The sequence below is a fragment of the Oryza sativa genome, chromosome 7 (genome assembly GCF_034140825.1).
Source record: "Oryza sativa Japonica Group chromosome 7, ASM3414082v1".
NCBI lineage: Eukaryota > Viridiplantae > Streptophyta > Magnoliopsida > Poales > Poaceae > Oryza > Oryza sativa.
The window spans coordinates 5,271,542-5,288,237 of NC_089041.1; the positions used below are offsets into that span (position 1 = coordinate 5,271,542).

The 16,696-nt window shown below is 43.9% G+C and overlaps 2 protein-coding genes and 2 long non-coding RNA genes across 6 annotated transcripts; 1 reads left to right on the forward strand and 3 right to left on the reverse strand.

Moving 5' to 3' along the window:
• Positions 1-295: 295 nt before the first annotated feature.
• On the reverse strand, positions 296-1,979 carry LOC136357228 (uncharacterized). Its single transcript, XR_010742424.1, has 2 exons — positions 1,331-1,979; positions 296-836 (listed from the first exon to the last, which is right to left on the reverse strand). It is a non-coding gene; the product is annotated as an uncharacterized lncRNA (long non-coding RNA).
• Positions 1,980-2,332: 353 nt separating this feature from the next.
• Positions 2,333-5,232, reverse strand: LOC136357227 (uncharacterized). The gene is made up of 4 exons (XR_010742423.1): positions 4,751-5,232; positions 4,446-4,503; positions 3,167-3,318; positions 2,333-2,586 (listed from the first exon to the last, which is right to left on the reverse strand). It is a non-coding gene; the product is annotated as an uncharacterized lncRNA (long non-coding RNA).
• Positions 5,233-5,778: 546 nt separating this feature from the next.
• Positions 5,779-6,832, reverse strand: LOC4342649 (NAD(P)H-quinone oxidoreductase subunit S, chloroplastic). Its single transcript, XM_015792418.3, has one exon. The coding sequence runs from the start codon at positions 6,739-6,741 to the stop codon at positions 6,004-6,006; it is 738 nt and encodes a 245-aa protein (XP_015647904.1). The 5' UTR covers positions 6,742-6,832; the 3' UTR covers positions 5,779-6,003.
• A 2,380-nt stretch (positions 6,833-9,212) lies between these two features.
• On the forward strand, positions 9,213-16,492 carry LOC4342650 (putative F-box protein At1g32420). Of its 3 annotated transcripts, XR_010742425.1 has the most exons (5): positions 9,213-9,295; positions 9,401-10,643; positions 13,365-13,445; positions 14,576-14,696; positions 16,139-16,492. XR_010742425.1 is itself a non-coding variant. In XM_015789707.3 (3 exons), the coding sequence occupies exon 2, from the start codon at positions 9,425-9,427 to the stop codon at positions 10,637-10,639; it is 1,215 nt and encodes a 404-aa protein (XP_015645193.1). In that variant the 5' UTR covers positions 9,213-9,295; positions 9,401-9,424; the 3' UTR covers positions 10,640-10,643; positions 16,139-16,492. The 3 variants fall into 3 exon arrangements, 2 of the variants coding, with proteins under 2 accessions (XP_015645193.1, XP_015645194.1); XM_015789707.3 differs by lacking the exons at positions 13,365-13,445; positions 14,576-14,696; XM_015789708.3 differs by lacking the exons at positions 13,365-13,445; positions 16,139-16,492 and having other exon boundaries at positions 14,576-14,702.
• Positions 16,493-16,696: the final 204 nt, after the last annotated feature.

Genomic DNA, 16,696 nt, shown 5'->3' on the forward strand with positions numbered 1-16,696 from the left:
TTATTCGATATTTGGTCAAATTTTCATGTTTTCGAGAACTAGCGGGGCACGGAACCCTGGTATTCTGAACAGAAGAAGCTCCTCTAACTTAAAATTAGTGGAACATAGGTCCTGACAGGTGAGGCACACCCACATGAGCCCACGTATCAACAACACGTCTCTCTTACTTAAGTTAGAGGAGCCTGCCTAGATCATCCAAGATATCCAAATCAGCATAACAATACCACAAGCACACAAAGATATTGGCACAAACCGATACAACTGATTATGTATATTTATATATATTTCGCAGGGCTGTGAAAGAGAGATCGCTGGCCGATTTCGTTCATCAGAAAGGAAATAAGGAGTTGCAGAGATTTGATCAACCACAGGGTTCAGAAGGTTGTAAGCTAGAACAGCTTGCACATGAAAGAATTCGCACTTCCTCAGATCATCTTGCGATAGTTTACCTAATCTGATAAAGCAGAATACTCTCCATTGATCGACAGCTTCCATGCAACAACGTCAACCAACACACAAAGTTCAGATACCTATTCAAGGCCTGAAGAGAAAGTTCAGATACTTGCCACCGTCCATTTCTCCGGTTTGACAGAAGTGGAGACGATTGGCACCAGGTTAGCAACTGCACCACTGTCTGGGAACCAATCATCTACCCAGAAAGATGTTCCTCCATCCCCCAACTTGATCCTTGTGGGCGTGGCAGTTCTAAAACAGTCGTCGATCGCCTTGTCCCGCACTGGCTTCAGTCCGCACCATGGATGCTCGAGGGTGCTTCCATTGCAGCAGCGGCCAACGCAATTGCAAGGCTGTGCCGAGCATCTGGAGATCTTCAAACCCTGCATTCATATATTGTTAACTGATGGGGTATTTAACATCCGAACACTGGATACAACAGATAGTGTTTAACTGTCTATACTTTCATGATTTCTCCTAACCGTTTATACTTTCATGATTGTGCCCTCTGATACCCTTAGGAAGATATCCCCAAGGTCTGATATTTAATTGATTATTGTTATCATTCATATATATATGCCTGCAGCATAATTATCGACATTTCAGCATGACAGAAATTGTCCAAAAGAATAAATTGCATAACTGCTCCTTTCATATAGCCTAAGTTAGTACTCAATTCTGATATGTTGAGCTTTCAGACTTTCAGTCCTAAATAGCAGTTCTACATTAGTGTAAGCAACACTACCAGATAGTACTTGATATCCTACAGGTTTGGGATCAATCTAGATAACCAACTAAAGTGATATATGCTTAAGTACTATGAATGTTTGTGCGATTTCTGTAAACTCTTTTATGCTTACGCTTCTATTATCCTTACCTGTGGTGTCCTCTTGCTTCCCCTTCTCCTTGGGCAGCACCTCCTTATGTTATCTGCATCATGACTGTGAGCCACGACATCTAACTAGTTACACTCGAGGCCCAAGGCCTATGTCTCAGATTTCCGTACAGCATAACAGCAAGAATTTTGAAGTCCGATTCATCTAATTGGAGTGGACTAGCTGGGACATATTGCTACTTAGCTCTTGTTATATACTTTCTTCTCATATCAAAAGCATCCATATCCAATCATTGATTCCTAGTATAGTATGTACTCTTTCCTTCTGTAGAGCTGTCTTATATATCTTCATGTGACAGAAATATGGTGTTTATAGTTTGGGTATGGTTGTGCTCGGAATTTTGGGAAGCACCCAAGAAATTTATTGCAACATTTGACTTATCAAGGGACCACGATATGACAATTAAGAAAATTCTGGATTCATGACCTTTAGCACCAACAAGAACAGAAGAATAAAACATAGTTTCCCTCATTAAGGTGGCATTTTCTTGCTTGAAAGCTTCCCTGCAAGCAAGACTAACAACGCAGGAAGTCTACCAGATACTAATTGATTATCAGACTTCTAGTTCCCTATCAACAAACTACAATGCACTTCTATTAGATTAACTATGGGATTCATAAGCTTGGTACTCTAGTAAGGATTGCTTCTCCAATTCATTATCATGAATAGTATCTGAGTTTGAGTAAACTAAAAATCATATATTGCATTACCACGAATTTGGTAAATTTGTCCAAAATTGACTATGCTTGCATGAAAGCAAAGTTCATTAAGAATCCCAACATGCACAACCTTTTAAAGTTCAAATGTGGCATAAGATGAAGGGAGCACTAAGATGAGTTGTGCTTCAAGAGTCAAGAGGTACAATGAGTGGCTTAGTAACTAACTAGTAACCGTGCACGTGCATTGCACGTAGTAACAAATGTAAATTAAAACCATTGTGGGAGAAAAATAAGAATAACAGCAAGCAAGTTATACATGCATGGTAGCACCAAAGAATCCATCACCAGAATAAATATATACTGTATATAAATAAGTGAAAGTGCTAAGCCTATTTTATGTGAAACTATACTTGTTTATTACAGTGTATTCCGCACGACTTAACTTCACTACCTCCCTCTTATGACAAAATCAGGATCATGCACACACCCAGTTGCTCACATCTCATACATCCACAGCCTCATATGTGTTGTCAAGTGTCACACCGAGAAGGTCTGTCCAACTTCTTTCGCCTTCAGCACTTCATCCGTCAAGTAAAACACAAAACAATGTATGCCAAGATAAAGGATCAGTATTGATAGTAAAATATTTTCTTATGCACAGTGTATGTCAAGTCAAATTAACATTGACCAAAGAAAATCCAGATTCCAATCATAAAGATAAAGGATATCTCATCAGAAATAGTAAAGGCTAATATTTTCAAGGTCAATTTGATGATCAAAAGATTATTGAATTACAATAAGCACAAGATTCAACTGCTAAACAACTTTGCAAGTAATTCATGAAGCAATTCCGATGACATCACTTTATATCGAAAGAACCATCGTAATTTCTTAAGTTATGTGCCACCAACATTTTTAGGTGATAATTGTAATTTACTACAAGCATTTTTTGGACCGGGTAGTTGGAAACATAAATGCAGAGTCCACTTTGAGTCTAATTTCAGTACCAAATGCGCAAATTTTCAAGTATCTGATGATCACATGATCAAGAACCAGTTCATCTGGAGTATGAACATTTTAGTGTCAAACTTAAAGTGTAAACCATCAAAAGCAAACGTGGAGATGAAAAATTCAAAACATGAGACGACAAGGATTAACCTGTTGGAAATCAAAGATGCCATGGCCTCTGTGAACCATGTGATGCTCAATGGGGATGACCATCATTGATAGGTCACGAATGATTCTGCCAGTGACGCTGGATACATCACTTGGTGTTGCTACTGCTTGGTGTAGTTCCAATTTTTGGAGAACTTGAAAAGAAAAGAACAAGATCATAACTCATAGGCTCATAGCATGTCACTGTAAAGTTGATATACTCTGCAGTAATTTTAACTGCATGAATCTCAAATCTATTACTGAAAAAGAAAATCTTAGGAAGATGATATCTAGGATATGAATAGCTGTTCAGATTCTCACGTCGGACCACAACCCTGTTTCACATCAATCAAATATTACAATTAGGTGGCAGTAAGAAAGAAAAATGAATTCAGGCATGCATGCTGAACTGGTTAACAGGGCTAGCAGTCCTTACTAAATCTTAACATTACGCCTTATGCCTTGATTTGACAACCCTGATTGATTTTACATTTCTATTATATATAGCAATATTTCTGAAAGCAAACACCCAGAAATATTTTAGCAGGCATTTTGATATGGAACTTCTTGGCAGAAAACATTAGAGAGTTGTAAACTAAAGTGCATGTTGTAAGTTCTAATTATATGTGCATACTAATAGTGCTCAACATTTCCCATCTACTTTGCCCAAATTGCCAGCTCAATGCCTTCATTTAATTTCCAAAGTATCTAGTCAACATACATCACCATTTACTGCCCTCCTAACTGCCATGATTAGATCACCATGGTAAGCTGCTATGGTGATGTGTAGTATTTGGAAAGAAGTGTTGCTTCAGGATGACATGTATAGCAACCAAAATGATCCAAAATTGTAAGGGTTAGCCCTACAACACTTGTATTTTGCATAGGTGCTCTGCAATTTATAGAACGAATCAAATAGCCTACAAATATCCTTTACCAACAAATAAACCTCAATTTATCGGCATCAACTCTAGGGTATCCTTCTAAAAGACTCAAAAAAATATCAGTAATTCACAAGAATAGAGAATTGTATAGAATAATTAGAATTATCAAATCTCACCAAACAATCAAAAAAGAATAATCATCCCCAACAATTCACACTCGGCTATGTTGCCAACATGGTTGAAGAGCACTGGATTTTATTTTATTTTATAACGAAAGTGAGACAACACAACTTTTGATTGAAGTGTTCCCATCTATTGAAACAATGGTACAGTAATTCTAATATGTGAGTTGCGGTACAAATATTATGTTTGGAGAACAGGTTGGGTATGATAAATACCAGAAACAAGCCGAGAGAGTGAGTTGGTGTGATATCCCCTTGTGGTTCAGATAATTGTCTGCAAGCGTGTAGTAAACAAATCGTTAGAGAAAAAACATGAATCCAGTAGAAAACAAGTTTCTTAACCACATTCTAATACCAATATAATATAAAGAACTGTTGATTTGTTTATTCGGCAAACTGCAACACATTAATTAATCTGAAAGTTTCATATTCACCCCTTCCAGCCCATATGGCAGAAGAATACATGCAAAAGAGTAGCCAGATTGCAAAATAGAAGATGATTTTGGGCATTTTCACCTTACCTGTTGGTACTTCTGCTTTTTTGTCCAGAAGACGGTGGTCGAGGGAAGGTAGAGGCCAATCATTGCATTGGCGGAGCCTGTGGACGACAGCGAGAAGGGAAACATGGATGTACTCCGGCGGCAGGGACGGGAGGGGCCGACCTCGGCGGCGGCGGATGGGGCTGAGGTCGGATCTGGCCGCGACGGTAGGGAAGAAGCCGGATTTGGCGGCGGCAGCAGAAGATGTCGGCGTGGGCAGCGGCTCCGGTGAGGATGCGGCAGCAGTACGCGCGGGGAGGAGCTCCGGCGACGGCGAGGATGCGGCGGCGCTACATGCGGGGAGGAGGAGGAGCGAGCGAGGAGGAGAAGCGAAGTCCGTGCGTGGAGGAGGAGCGAAGTCTTCGCGTGTGGAGGAGGAGGAGTGAAGTTTGGGCGTGGAATCGTGCGGTGGTGAATTCGTGCGCGCGGATGGACGGTAGGGATTAATCCGAGTGATTTGGCTCGTAGGATTGGAGGGGTACAACTCCTTTTTATATTAGTATAGATATAGATATAGATGGTGGTAATCAATACAAATTGTACTCTGTTTGCAAAACACTATATCATTATTGTTACTTCACTGTCTTCCTTTACCATCCTTTTAAATCTGCTGCTACACTTATTCCTGAGTAAGGCAGGTTATATAGAAGTAAAGGCCCTATCTTTTCATATACTCTTTCAAATAAACAAAAATCATGGGAAACCAGCTATCAGGCAAACGTAAACTACAATGCATAGATAGTTGCTGTGCGAAATACTGCGGGATTTTGAAGTCATGTCAGGAATAACGAACACTTGAACATTCATACTCTGTACAATTTACAATCATGAAAGCCTGGTTACCTGACTGTCATAGCCTCTTCGCTTCAAGAAGCAAGAGATGATAATTCAAGTTTGTAAAAAAAAAAATTAATCCTACCAACATAATGAACTATGGCAACTGGTGCCCTTGTAGGCATTTCACTAGCAATCCGGACCAAACGTGATCAAATTGATCAAACATATAGCAATTCAACAAAGAAGCTAAACTTTTATCTCCGAATCGTTTGTTTCATAGTGCCAATTCACACTAAGATTCCAACTGTACATATAGCAATTAACAACAACACATTTACTCACTTCGAAATTACTCATCGAATAGATAATATATATATATATACCCCTTTCACTTCCATCATCTAAGAAAATATAGATAGCTGTATACATACAAGAAGAAGCAGAAGCAGCAATGGTGGTCAAGCCGCGGCGGCGGTGCCTTCCTCCTCCTTCTTCTTCTTGGCCTCCTCTCCCTCCTCCTCCTTGGCCACATCGTCCTCCATCTCCGCGGCGAGGGACTCGAGCAGCACGGACTTAGGGTTCACCATGGGCGGGCCCTTCTCCCTCCCCTCGAGCTCGTCGAGATCGAAGGTGATGAGCCTGTCCCAGATCCCCCCCTCGAACAGCACCCCGACCTTGCCGTCGGTGACGCGCTGCACGATGCCGCAGTACATGTGGTAGGCGTTGTTGGGGTTCTTGACGAGCACCACCATCCCGGGGAGGAACAGCGGCAGCTCCGGCGCCCTCGGCCGCTCCACCGTGGCGGCGGCGGCGAGACCTTTCCTGTGCGCCGGCTTGGGGGGAGGCGGGTTCTTGGCGACGAAGTCCTTGAGGCCGACCTCGCCGCCGGGGAATCCGCCGGTGAGGCCCATCATCTCCTTGTCGAACGCGTCCGGGTCCACCCCGGACGCAGCCGGCGGCGGCGGTGGCGACTCCGCGGGCTCGTCGGAAGAAGTGGTGGTGGATGGCGGCGCGGCGGGGGAGTCGGAGGCGAGCTCCTTGCGGATGCCGACCTCGCCGTTGCAGAGACCCCGGCCGCCGAGGAGGTCAGCGACGCGGAAGGTCGCCGAGGGAGGGGGCAGGCGGACGATGCGGGGGTGGTGGTGGTGGGGCAGCGGCGGCGGGCGGAGGAAGGAGGCGGGGGTGGTGGGCGCCATTGGTGGAGCAGAGCGGAGCAGAGGATGTGTGGAAGTGACGAAGCCTTTAAAGCCTAGGTGGATGAGGACCGGGGGTGGCTAATGGGCGACTGGTACTGCTATACGGAGTACAGTATATACTTAAAGTACTACTAGTACTACTACCACTGTACTACTTTAAACTACTACTCCCTCCGTTTCATAATATAAATTATTCTAGCATTTATTACACGTTAACATCAATATGAATATGAAAAATACTAGAATGACTTACATTGTAAAACGGAGGAAGTAGTAGTAACTGGAGTACTACTAACTACTACTACTAAGGCTGTGTTTAGATCCAAAGTTTGGATCTAAACTTCAGTCCTTTTCTATCACATCAATCTATCATACACACATAACTTTTCAGTCACATCATCTTCAATTTCAACCAAAATCTAAACTTTACTCTAGAATAAACACAGCTAACTAGAACTAGTACTAGTACTACTAGTACTGGTAACTAGGACCACTACACCACTACTACTGTTATTATATACTACTAGTACTATTTAAAAAATATATTTTATATGTAAATATATACGCATATACAAAAGTTTATATATAACGTATAACAAAGTTTATGATATATATACAAACTTTATATATGTTCATTTTAAAAAATAAAAAAAAATAGAGGAAAACCATCACGTATATAAATTTTATATATACACTATACGCATATATATAAACTTTATATACGTATGTATATAAACTTTGTATACTGTATATACAAACTTTATATATGTGATGTTTTTTTTTTAAAAAAACAAAGAACCGAAGAAAACAACCATAAAAACCGGCGAAAAAAAAAGAACGCGGGCCTCCCACTGTGCGCGGCCGCCGCGCCCCCTCCCCCTCCTACGCGCGCCACGCGTCCATCCGCGCGGGGTGAGGGGGCACGCGACCAGTCGCCAATTAGGAATTTCGGATGAGGACCTCGTGTTTTTCGACTGAAAATTTTACATTTAAGCCCCTTTTTATTTTTTTTCATAAATAGGCCCCTAAAGTTACTATCCGTAAGAAATACTTCCTCCGTAAAAAAAAACCCAACCTAAGAGGAGATGTAGTGTCCAGATTCGTTGTACTGGGAGGGGTCAAATCCCCTCTTAGGTTGGTTTCTTTGGGATGGAGAGAATCACAAAATAACTCAATCTAGATTCGTTGTCTTAGAATATGTAACATCCTATCCTATATTGAGTTATTTTGGGACGGAGGGAGTAGACGACGAGCCCAAATCACGTCAAATGTGGTATAAGATCTTCACAGTCTACCTCTCAGCCAACTCATGTAGTAGTTAGCTCTTAACTATAAACTATATGGTTCCCATGTTTCTCTCACATATTTTCTTGGTTCCTATGCCTAAGCTAGTTTTAAGCATACCACTCGCTTTCCCTCTCTCTCTCCTCTCTCATCCACGTTAGCATTCAACCTTCTAACGGCCTTTTATTATACTTGCTCTTACAGTGAAAGGTACTACTAAGGCTGTGTTCCCTCACCTCTCGCACAGAAAACAGAGCGATGGATTAGTGCGTGATTAATTAAGTATTAGCTAAAAAAATTAAAAATAGGTTAGTATGATTTTTTAAAGAAGCTTTCCTATAGAAAATATTTTTTAAAAAATACCGATTAGCAATTTGGAAAGTGTGCGCGCGGAAAACGAGGAGGAGAGGATGGGAATAGGCAGTGCCAAACACAGCCTAAGAGGAATCTAGTATGTCATATCGGATGAGGCTTCTTTAAAGATTCCAGCACCACAAGCTAGGCCATCCTCACAACGCTGCTTCCCGCCAGATTCCAACTCTCTTCCTAGCTGCTTTTTCATATAGGTTCCATCTTCCCACCTGCTTTTTTTAGCTTTTTTTCAGAGGAAGCACTCGTGTCCATGCAAAGCACCGAGTATCTATGCCAAGGTCCGAGGGCCCACACCTTCTCTTCTCCACGGCATCATACGGCTTAGATGGAGCGGCGAATCCACTCGACATCAAGGCGCACTGTGAACAGCCTCATGGGAAGAGAGATCGACATTAGTCTTATTGGCGCCGAGCCATTTAACCTAGGGGCCAGCCTCTAAAAAGGGCTCCAGAAAAGGATTCATTTCTGAAAATAGTTTTTTAAGATCTATTTATGAAAATAGTCTAAAAGAAAAGCTAAATTGTAAAAATTTCAGTGTTCCTCGAGCTCCTCTGCTTTATGGTCTTTCATGGGCCAGCCCCAAACACACTAATCAAATGGACCGTTCTCCTTTGTGGGTTTCCATGGGCCCTACCCAAACGAAACCTCCAGATGGGCCGTACTCTCGGCTGCCCATGGGCCGGGCCCCAACGGAACGCACGGATAGGTTGGGCTTGGGCTGGATTGGACATGACGCCATTTGAAGGCCCATCCAGACAGCGAGAGCGGCGCCGCGGCCGCTACTTCTACCCGCCGCCGCCTCTCCACTCCACTCCACTCCTCATCCACTCCCTCTCGCCGCCGCCTGCGACCTCGCCGCCGCGCCCGCCTCACCTCACCTCGCCGGAGTTCCCCCACGGTACGCTCCCTTTCCCTTCTCTCGCGCCGCCGTCCGGATCCGCCGTGTCGTAATCACCGCGTTCTATAAGAGGAGGATTTCTCACGATTTGGTGGTTTTACGTAGATCGGGGGGCATCCGGGGTGGGCGATGGCGCCGCCCGGGACGAGCAGGAGGAGGGGGCGGCGTGGTCGTCGGGCGGCGGGCCGGTGCGCGGGGCTGCCCCTCGACGCGCTGTTCGAGATCATGCTGCGGCTGCCGGCGAGGGACGTCTGCCGCCTCCGCGCCGTCTGCCGGTCGTGGCGCGCCGTGGCCTCCGACCGGGCCTTCGTCGACGCGCACGCCTCCCGCCACCCGGGCCCGTACGTCGCCGCGTGCTTCTCCGATGAAGCCGACGGCGGCGACGGCGACGAGTCCTGCGGCGGCGTCGACATCGTCGACCTGTCCTCCGGCGACATCGTCAAGACTATTTACACCGAAGTCAGTGGATCCAGAGTGCAGCGCACGCGCCTCGACCTCGTCTGCCTCGTTGAAGGGCCTAGCCCCTTGGATGTCACCGTGCTGGATCCGGTCACCGGTGCTACCTACATCCCGGCAAAGAGTATCTCTGCGGATAATAAGGATTTGCTGAGTTCAGGCCGTCTCATAATGGAATCCTGTGCTTTTGGGAAGGTCCCCTCTACAGGAGAGTACAAGGTGGTCCGTCTCCTTGGTTCTGGTAATCCATGTGAGCTATACGAGTGCGAGATCATGACCGTGAACAGTGCTGGCGCTTTGCAATGGAGGGCGATACAAGGACCTCAGTTGCCTGTTTGTTCAAGTAACAATATGAGAAGTGTGGTCATCAATGGGGTTGCGTATTTCCTGTTAGATTATTCGAGGCTCTATTGCTCAAATGATGGCTTGCTTATTCGACCAGGTAACATAGTTCCATTTGACCTTGAGACGGAGGAATGGATGGGTATTCTAAACGGACCGAAACCAGTCGCCAGGGGACGGGATATGATTGTTATCTCCTCAACCTTGGAAATTATGGAGCCCCTCTCGCTAGCCGACTTGAATGGGTCCTTAGTGATGGTGCATGCTGTATACGGTTCCCCCATGGACCTGTGGTTTCTGTCAGATCTTGAGCAAGGACTCTGGGTTAAGAAGTACAGCATAGATTTCGAATACTATAATAACAATGCTTATCCTTTGCTGCTGTTAGACGATGAGAAGATTGTCTTCCTACTGCGGGGAACTAATGTTCTACAAAGTTATGATCTAAAGGATGACACATACACTGATATATTGGTGGTGCCAGATTTCAGATCCGTTGGCATTTATACTGGAGATCTATTGAGCTTGGAGGGTGGTCTGAACTGATTATGTAAGTATTATTTGCTGATGTTTTCTTTATATCGCATTGCAATGGTAGCTGCTTTTCAATGGTGGTACTATATTTTTTAAGGCATTTGGTGCGTGGAACAACTCTCCTTGATTTAAGCCTTTTAACAATTAGAGCTTCTCAATGAATGAAAATATACATTAGAAAGAATCAAAGCATACTAGTTTCATGGTTAAAACGGACAAAAAAAATTGTAACTAAATTCCATGATTTCTTCAGATTTGTTTCGGCATGCTTATTGTATGTACAAAGTGGACACTAGAAAAGGTGGTAAAATATAGCGCATTGCATAGATACCCACACCTTTCATTATGCTTTTCTTTTGTGCTACATGGGTCTGTATTTAACAGCTAGTGATTCTCCCTGCAAATGTAGCAATTAATGTTAAATGTTAGACTATACTAGGATCAGTACATGAAAATTGGAGTATAATTGCTGCTGATCGTTGTTTCTGGGTGAGGAAGGATCATGATTGTAAACCAGTTTTATCTTGATCCATGTCTCATCCCTTCCACCTCCTTTTGTTCCTCTCATGTTAGCATTACAATGTAACAATGTGTCCATTGGTTTTAAGGTCTTAAAATTTGAATGTGATTGCTTCAGTGTTCTAAAAATCAGCGTTAGGTGGCAAGTCCCGCTGCGATTTGCACTTAGTCGGGGGGCTACCTGCCGAGGCGGGATTAGGTGGCATTTGGCGCTGCTAGGCAGGGTTTGGCGGGGCTCAGCGGAGGTGGCACATGGAGGTGGGAGGGCTCGGCTCTGCTCGGAGGAGCTCACGAGGCACGGAGCTGCTCGGAGTTGGAGTTTGTCACATCCTGATTTTTGTTTCAGGATTTATAAATTATTTAATAAATTATTATTAGAATTTATATTAAATGTTCATTAATTTACAAGTGAAGTTAAATGTCGGAAATAAAATTTCCTAAATTTAAAGCATGGATGGATTTAATTTTTATTAAATTCTCCATGATTAATTACACTCTCTGAAATTTTCTCGGATTTTTCAGAGCTCAATTCCTAAATGATACAAAGAACAGTTCAGTAATTATTTGATCATTAATGATCTAATTATAATTGTTAAGAGCTTTTCTTGTTTAAAAATCCTTAAATTATAAATTGTTGTCTAAAAGGGAATTATTAGAAATGATCTTAAAAGCCTAGAAGAGAAGATCTAATTTTAATTAATAAATTCCAATATAAAATGGGGCCAGATAAAATTTCATTAAATACTTTACTTGATTCTATAGTTCTTAGATTTTTTCTGGGATTTATTTGAGCCAAGGAAGTATTTTTAATCAATGGAATATCATTTCATGAATAATTTAAATTGAAAAAGGTTTTTGAAAGTCTCTTTTGGCTTTGGGCCGAAAGCCGGCCCAAAGCCTTCTCTCTCCCCGGCCCAGTCGGCCCAGCCCGCCGTCGCTTCCTTCTCTCTCTCGGTGCCGCTGATAGGTGGGTCCCACCTGTCAGGCCCGTCTTCCTCCTCGCGCCGCTGCCGGCCGAAACCCTAGCCGCCGCCGCTTTCCAATCCGGTCGATCCTTTCCGTTTCCGGTGAAGTCGTTTGAGGGGAAATAATCTCCTCGATCTCCTCTTCCTTTTCTCTTATGGAATCGTCGGCTAATTTCGGTTTGGAAATCCGTGGATTCGATCTCGAATCGGATTCGTCTCTCTCCTCCGAACCCTAATCTTTCCTTCTCGTCGCTGGTCGCCGTGGGCCTTCGTCGCCGCCTTCCAACCCCTATAAAAGGACCCCCAAGCCCGCCGCTACCCGCCGCCACTCTCGTCTTCGACTGCCATCGCCCGTAGAGCCCTAGCCCCGTGAGACCTCGTGCCGCCGTCGCCGCCGCAGCTCCAGCCATGCGCCGCCGTCGCTCCGGTCGTCGTCGCTGCTCGGGAAGGTTGCCGTCGTGGTCGCCGTCGCGTCGCCGTCCTCGTCCGCCCCTCCGCCGTTGCTGTCGACCGCCGGAACACCATCGCCATCGTCAAGCCAAATGTCGTCGCCGCTTCTTCCTCGTCGCCGTTGCCGTCCGTTGATCTTCCGCCGCTGTTTTGGTCACCGGTGAGTTCGCCGCGTCGCCCGCATCGTTTTGGTGCTCTCCTTTCGCGCTGTCGCGCCGTTGTTCGCCGGCGAGCTTGCGCGCCCGAGCCGCTGCCGGTGGTGATGTCACCGCTGACGTCATCGTCGTCGTCTCCCGTGGTCCGGCCGTGGACCAGTCGATCTTGGCCGTCCGTTGTGGATAGGATCGATCTCGGCCGTTCGTTTCCTTAGACCGTCCCGTGCACCCGGTTTACCGTGGATCGCCTTTGATGACGCAATAATCCTCTTTTCCTTTTCAAAAATAATTCATTATTGCGTCATAATTCAATTAAAATCTATATAAATGCTTTAATCCGATTTAATCTTTGAAAATTCATAACTAATTCTTTGTAACTCAGTTTAATGTGGTTCAAGTTGCAAAAGTTATATAAAATAAAGATCTACATATTAAAATTATCCATAAATAGAATTAAATTTATTTAATTCTTTTTAAATGGGCTTTAATTAGATTTAATCTTGTAAAATTCGTAATAAATTCATTTGAAGTCAGAATGAGGCCGTTCAAGTCTCATAATTCATCTAAAATCATGATCTACATGTTTGTTTACTTTATATGTATTGTTTATTTGGAGTTTCTTAGTGTTTTCCTTGTTTTGCGTGTTAGCTTGTCGTTTCCGTCGTTTCGAAGGTTCGCGAGTGCGCCGGAAGTATTCAAGAAGATTAATTGAAGACCGATTATTGTAAGGCAAGTCACACAGATCCTAAACACAATTCCTTTGAGCATGTTGATCCTATATTTAAATTCTCTATTTATTTCAACTGTGCATTTATTTTCGAATGTCACCGGGTGGTGTGAACTTATTCCTTTGTTATGGCCAATTTGCATTGATTACTCTATTCCTTGATACCTTGGGTTATTATAACTTGACTAGTTGAGCTTTATATATTGGTTCAGCTAGATATTAGATATGATTGCTTAGCCATGCTTAGAAACATTAGCACACTATTGGGATAACTTATGACTCACTATTATTTAATGATGGCTTAATAATAGTTCACGATGGCCAATCGTGATTGGTTAATTAATTATTTGCCAACTAAAACTTGATAATGGTGGGTTGTGAGCACATGGTTTTGAGAGTCGTGCTCATGACAATTAAGGACCGGTTCGCGAGCTACTGTTGTGAAACATTAACCGTGCCAACCACAAGCCAGCGTGGGCAACGGCTTTACCTTTTGTATAGCATGGTTCATTGCGGAGCACCAGACTGAGAAGTGGCGGAGATAAGCCCACGAGGGTCGCTGGGGAGTCCATGCCTTGTTTTATAAGGGGGTGATTATGATCCAGGAATGGTGCACTGTGGTGAGTTGTGTTGTGCAGAGGGTATTGTCACAGCCTCTATTCGGGTACTTTCCAGTATCGCGACGCATGGTAGACATGATGTTGAGGCTGTGTCTTGTGGGTACAGTGGTACACCTCTGGCCAGAGTAAAACTATTCGAATAGCCGTGCCCGCGGTTATGGGCGGGTTGAGCAATGTTTTTCGTGATTAGTCTCACACCTCTCACAATAATTATGGATGTTATACCTGGTAATAATTTGCTTAGCTCCTGGTTTGGAGTTAGATCTGTACAGCCGGGTATGGTTGTTCAGGATGGTTGGGCCTGTGCAGCATGGGTGTGTTGTTCAGTGTTGATTAAAATTTCTGATTAATTACTCCACTGTTTTACTTCTCCTAAATGTTTTGCTAAATGCTGCTTTTGCAAATGAGCATATATTATGCCATCCTTTGGTATCCTTGTGCACTTGCATATTTGCTGTGTGGCTTGTTGAGTATGTCATATGCTCATTCTTGCAATAATCAATCAACCTCAGTTGAAGAAAAAGGATCCAGAAGGAGAAGACGTTTGGCTTATACCCCAGTTGAGCTGCCTGTGGGAGTGGAGCTGAAGCCATCGCTAGACCGTTAATTCCGCTGCTGTTTTTCTTTTTTTTCGTAAGTATGTAACGTTATTATTATGATGGATTTGTATATTAAATTGTCAGTTTGGGTACCTCGGCTGATTCCTGGACGAGGATTTTATGCATAAATAAGTTCGGAAATTACTAGTGAATTTCCGGGCGTGACAGAGTTGCTGCTCGCTGGCTCGATGCTGCTGTGCTGTGTTTCTTTCGGGCGACAGTGTGTGCATTATGCAGCCAGGAGGAGGGGTAGACGATGGGGTAGTTGGGTTACATAACTTGCATCCAACGGCTGTGATTTTTCAGGGCCCACTTGGCCCATGAGTGTACTAGGATTTCCTATATTCATTCCATTCCCACAGCTGCCGCCTTCATCGTTCTCTCTCTGTCCACATCAACCATGGGATACATTGGCGCTGCGGCTGACATGGACGAGAGCAACTGTACGAGCACCGTAAGCAGCTTCTTCTCCTTCAGATTGGTCTCTTTCCCTCCTTGCGTTCTTCCCATCTCCTTTTCCTCCATCTCCCTCCTCCCTCCCTCCATTTCCCTCCATTTCAATGGCCAACGCGGTGCCGCGACAAGCAAGCGCTCCTCCTACCTTGCTTCTCCGTAGCTTTGCTTCAGTGCTTGTCTTGCACTGCTTATACTTTCACCTGATCGAAACTCTTGCCTCCGCTCTAATACATGGTTTTGCCCCTCTTGTGGTGGAATACCTAGGCGTCGCCTCGGCGTGTCTAGTCGCTAGTCGCTAGTCGCTGGGTAGCTGCTTGACTAGCGCCTTCTTGAACACTGTGAGCCATGCCTTTCTTATTGCTCCATTGTATGCATTGAAATTCTTATTATATATTGACACAATTAGGTGCCCAAACTGGCAGGTATCGATGCACTGACTATGCATTGTGCTGGCAGTAGGGCTAAGCTAGGGGGATCATATTGCTGGACTGGTGACAAGTTAAATGTTTGTTAAGGTACAAGTCATTTTATTGAGTTCGCAGTATTGGGTGCTACACTCCGGAGTCTGCGGGTCGGACATTCTAGGTCCCTGTCCGTAGTGCCCTTTGGTCGCTTGGCATGCCTATTTTGAAGTGACACTGTGTTGTCATGCACTGTCGGTTCTTCTTTCTTTAAACGAAAGCCATGCAACTCTCCTGCCAGGGAAAAAATGGTATTGGGTGCTACAGAACACGTTTCTTGATCTTTTGTGCAATTTAACTTCTGCTGACTTAGTGAACACGTTTCAAGTAATTCATCATCCTGTGGTTTGACATGATAATTTTGCATTATTGGTAATAAAAGATAATATTTGTCCCCAAAAGGCCTTACTGTGGGCAACTCTAGAACCTTTTCCATAGTATCATAGCCATGACCATGAGTTTTTATGTACTCCATGGTCCACCATGCTTATATTTATCTTTGGTTTTTACTGTCTGTTTCCTTTACCATATGTGACGTTTGCTGTTTTGGTTCTTGCAGGTAGACCATTGCGCCTCTTGTATTCTCCAAAGACAAAGATGTTGCTGCTTTCGCTTGCTGAGGCTACTTGAGCTACTTCGTCTCTTAATTTGCTCCCCAGATGGAGCAAATGATGCTATCTCATTCAGTTACAATAATGAAATACTCCTATATCAGATACCTGTTTGTATTCCGACGGTACAAGCTGATGTTATCAGCCTGGTTTACCGTCTTTTTAAAATGTCGACAAACCTGTGGTGGTGTGATCTGTATGCATGGTACTTGTCCTTTAAGACTATGGGAAAACCGTGTATCACTGTCAGTTTAGCTTGGGCACATGATTACCAATGGGAATTTTCTGAACAATTTCATCCTCGTTTGTCTTTTTTTTCCTGTTGAGCTGAGCTTGATCTGAAGCTACTCGTCTGTTTCTAATTCTTTTTAGGATGCAGTTTGAATTACAGAACCTGCAGGATCTGGTATTCCAAGAAAAACTGAATTATCGATTGCTGCCGGAAGGAATTTCTGATTTTGAATGAACATTTGGCAGAAACATCTGAATTTCAACTGATTCTGACT

Excerpts from the sequence above, each read along its gene's own strand:
- LOC4342649 (XM_015792418.3), bottom strand. The coding sequence starts at position 6,741 with ATGGCGCCCACCACCCCCGCCTCCTTCCTCCGCCCGCCGCCGCTGCCC.
- LOC4342650 (XM_015789707.3), top strand. The coding sequence starts at position 9,425 with ATGGCGCCGCCCGGGACGAGCAGGAGGAGGGGGCGGCGTGGTCGTCGG.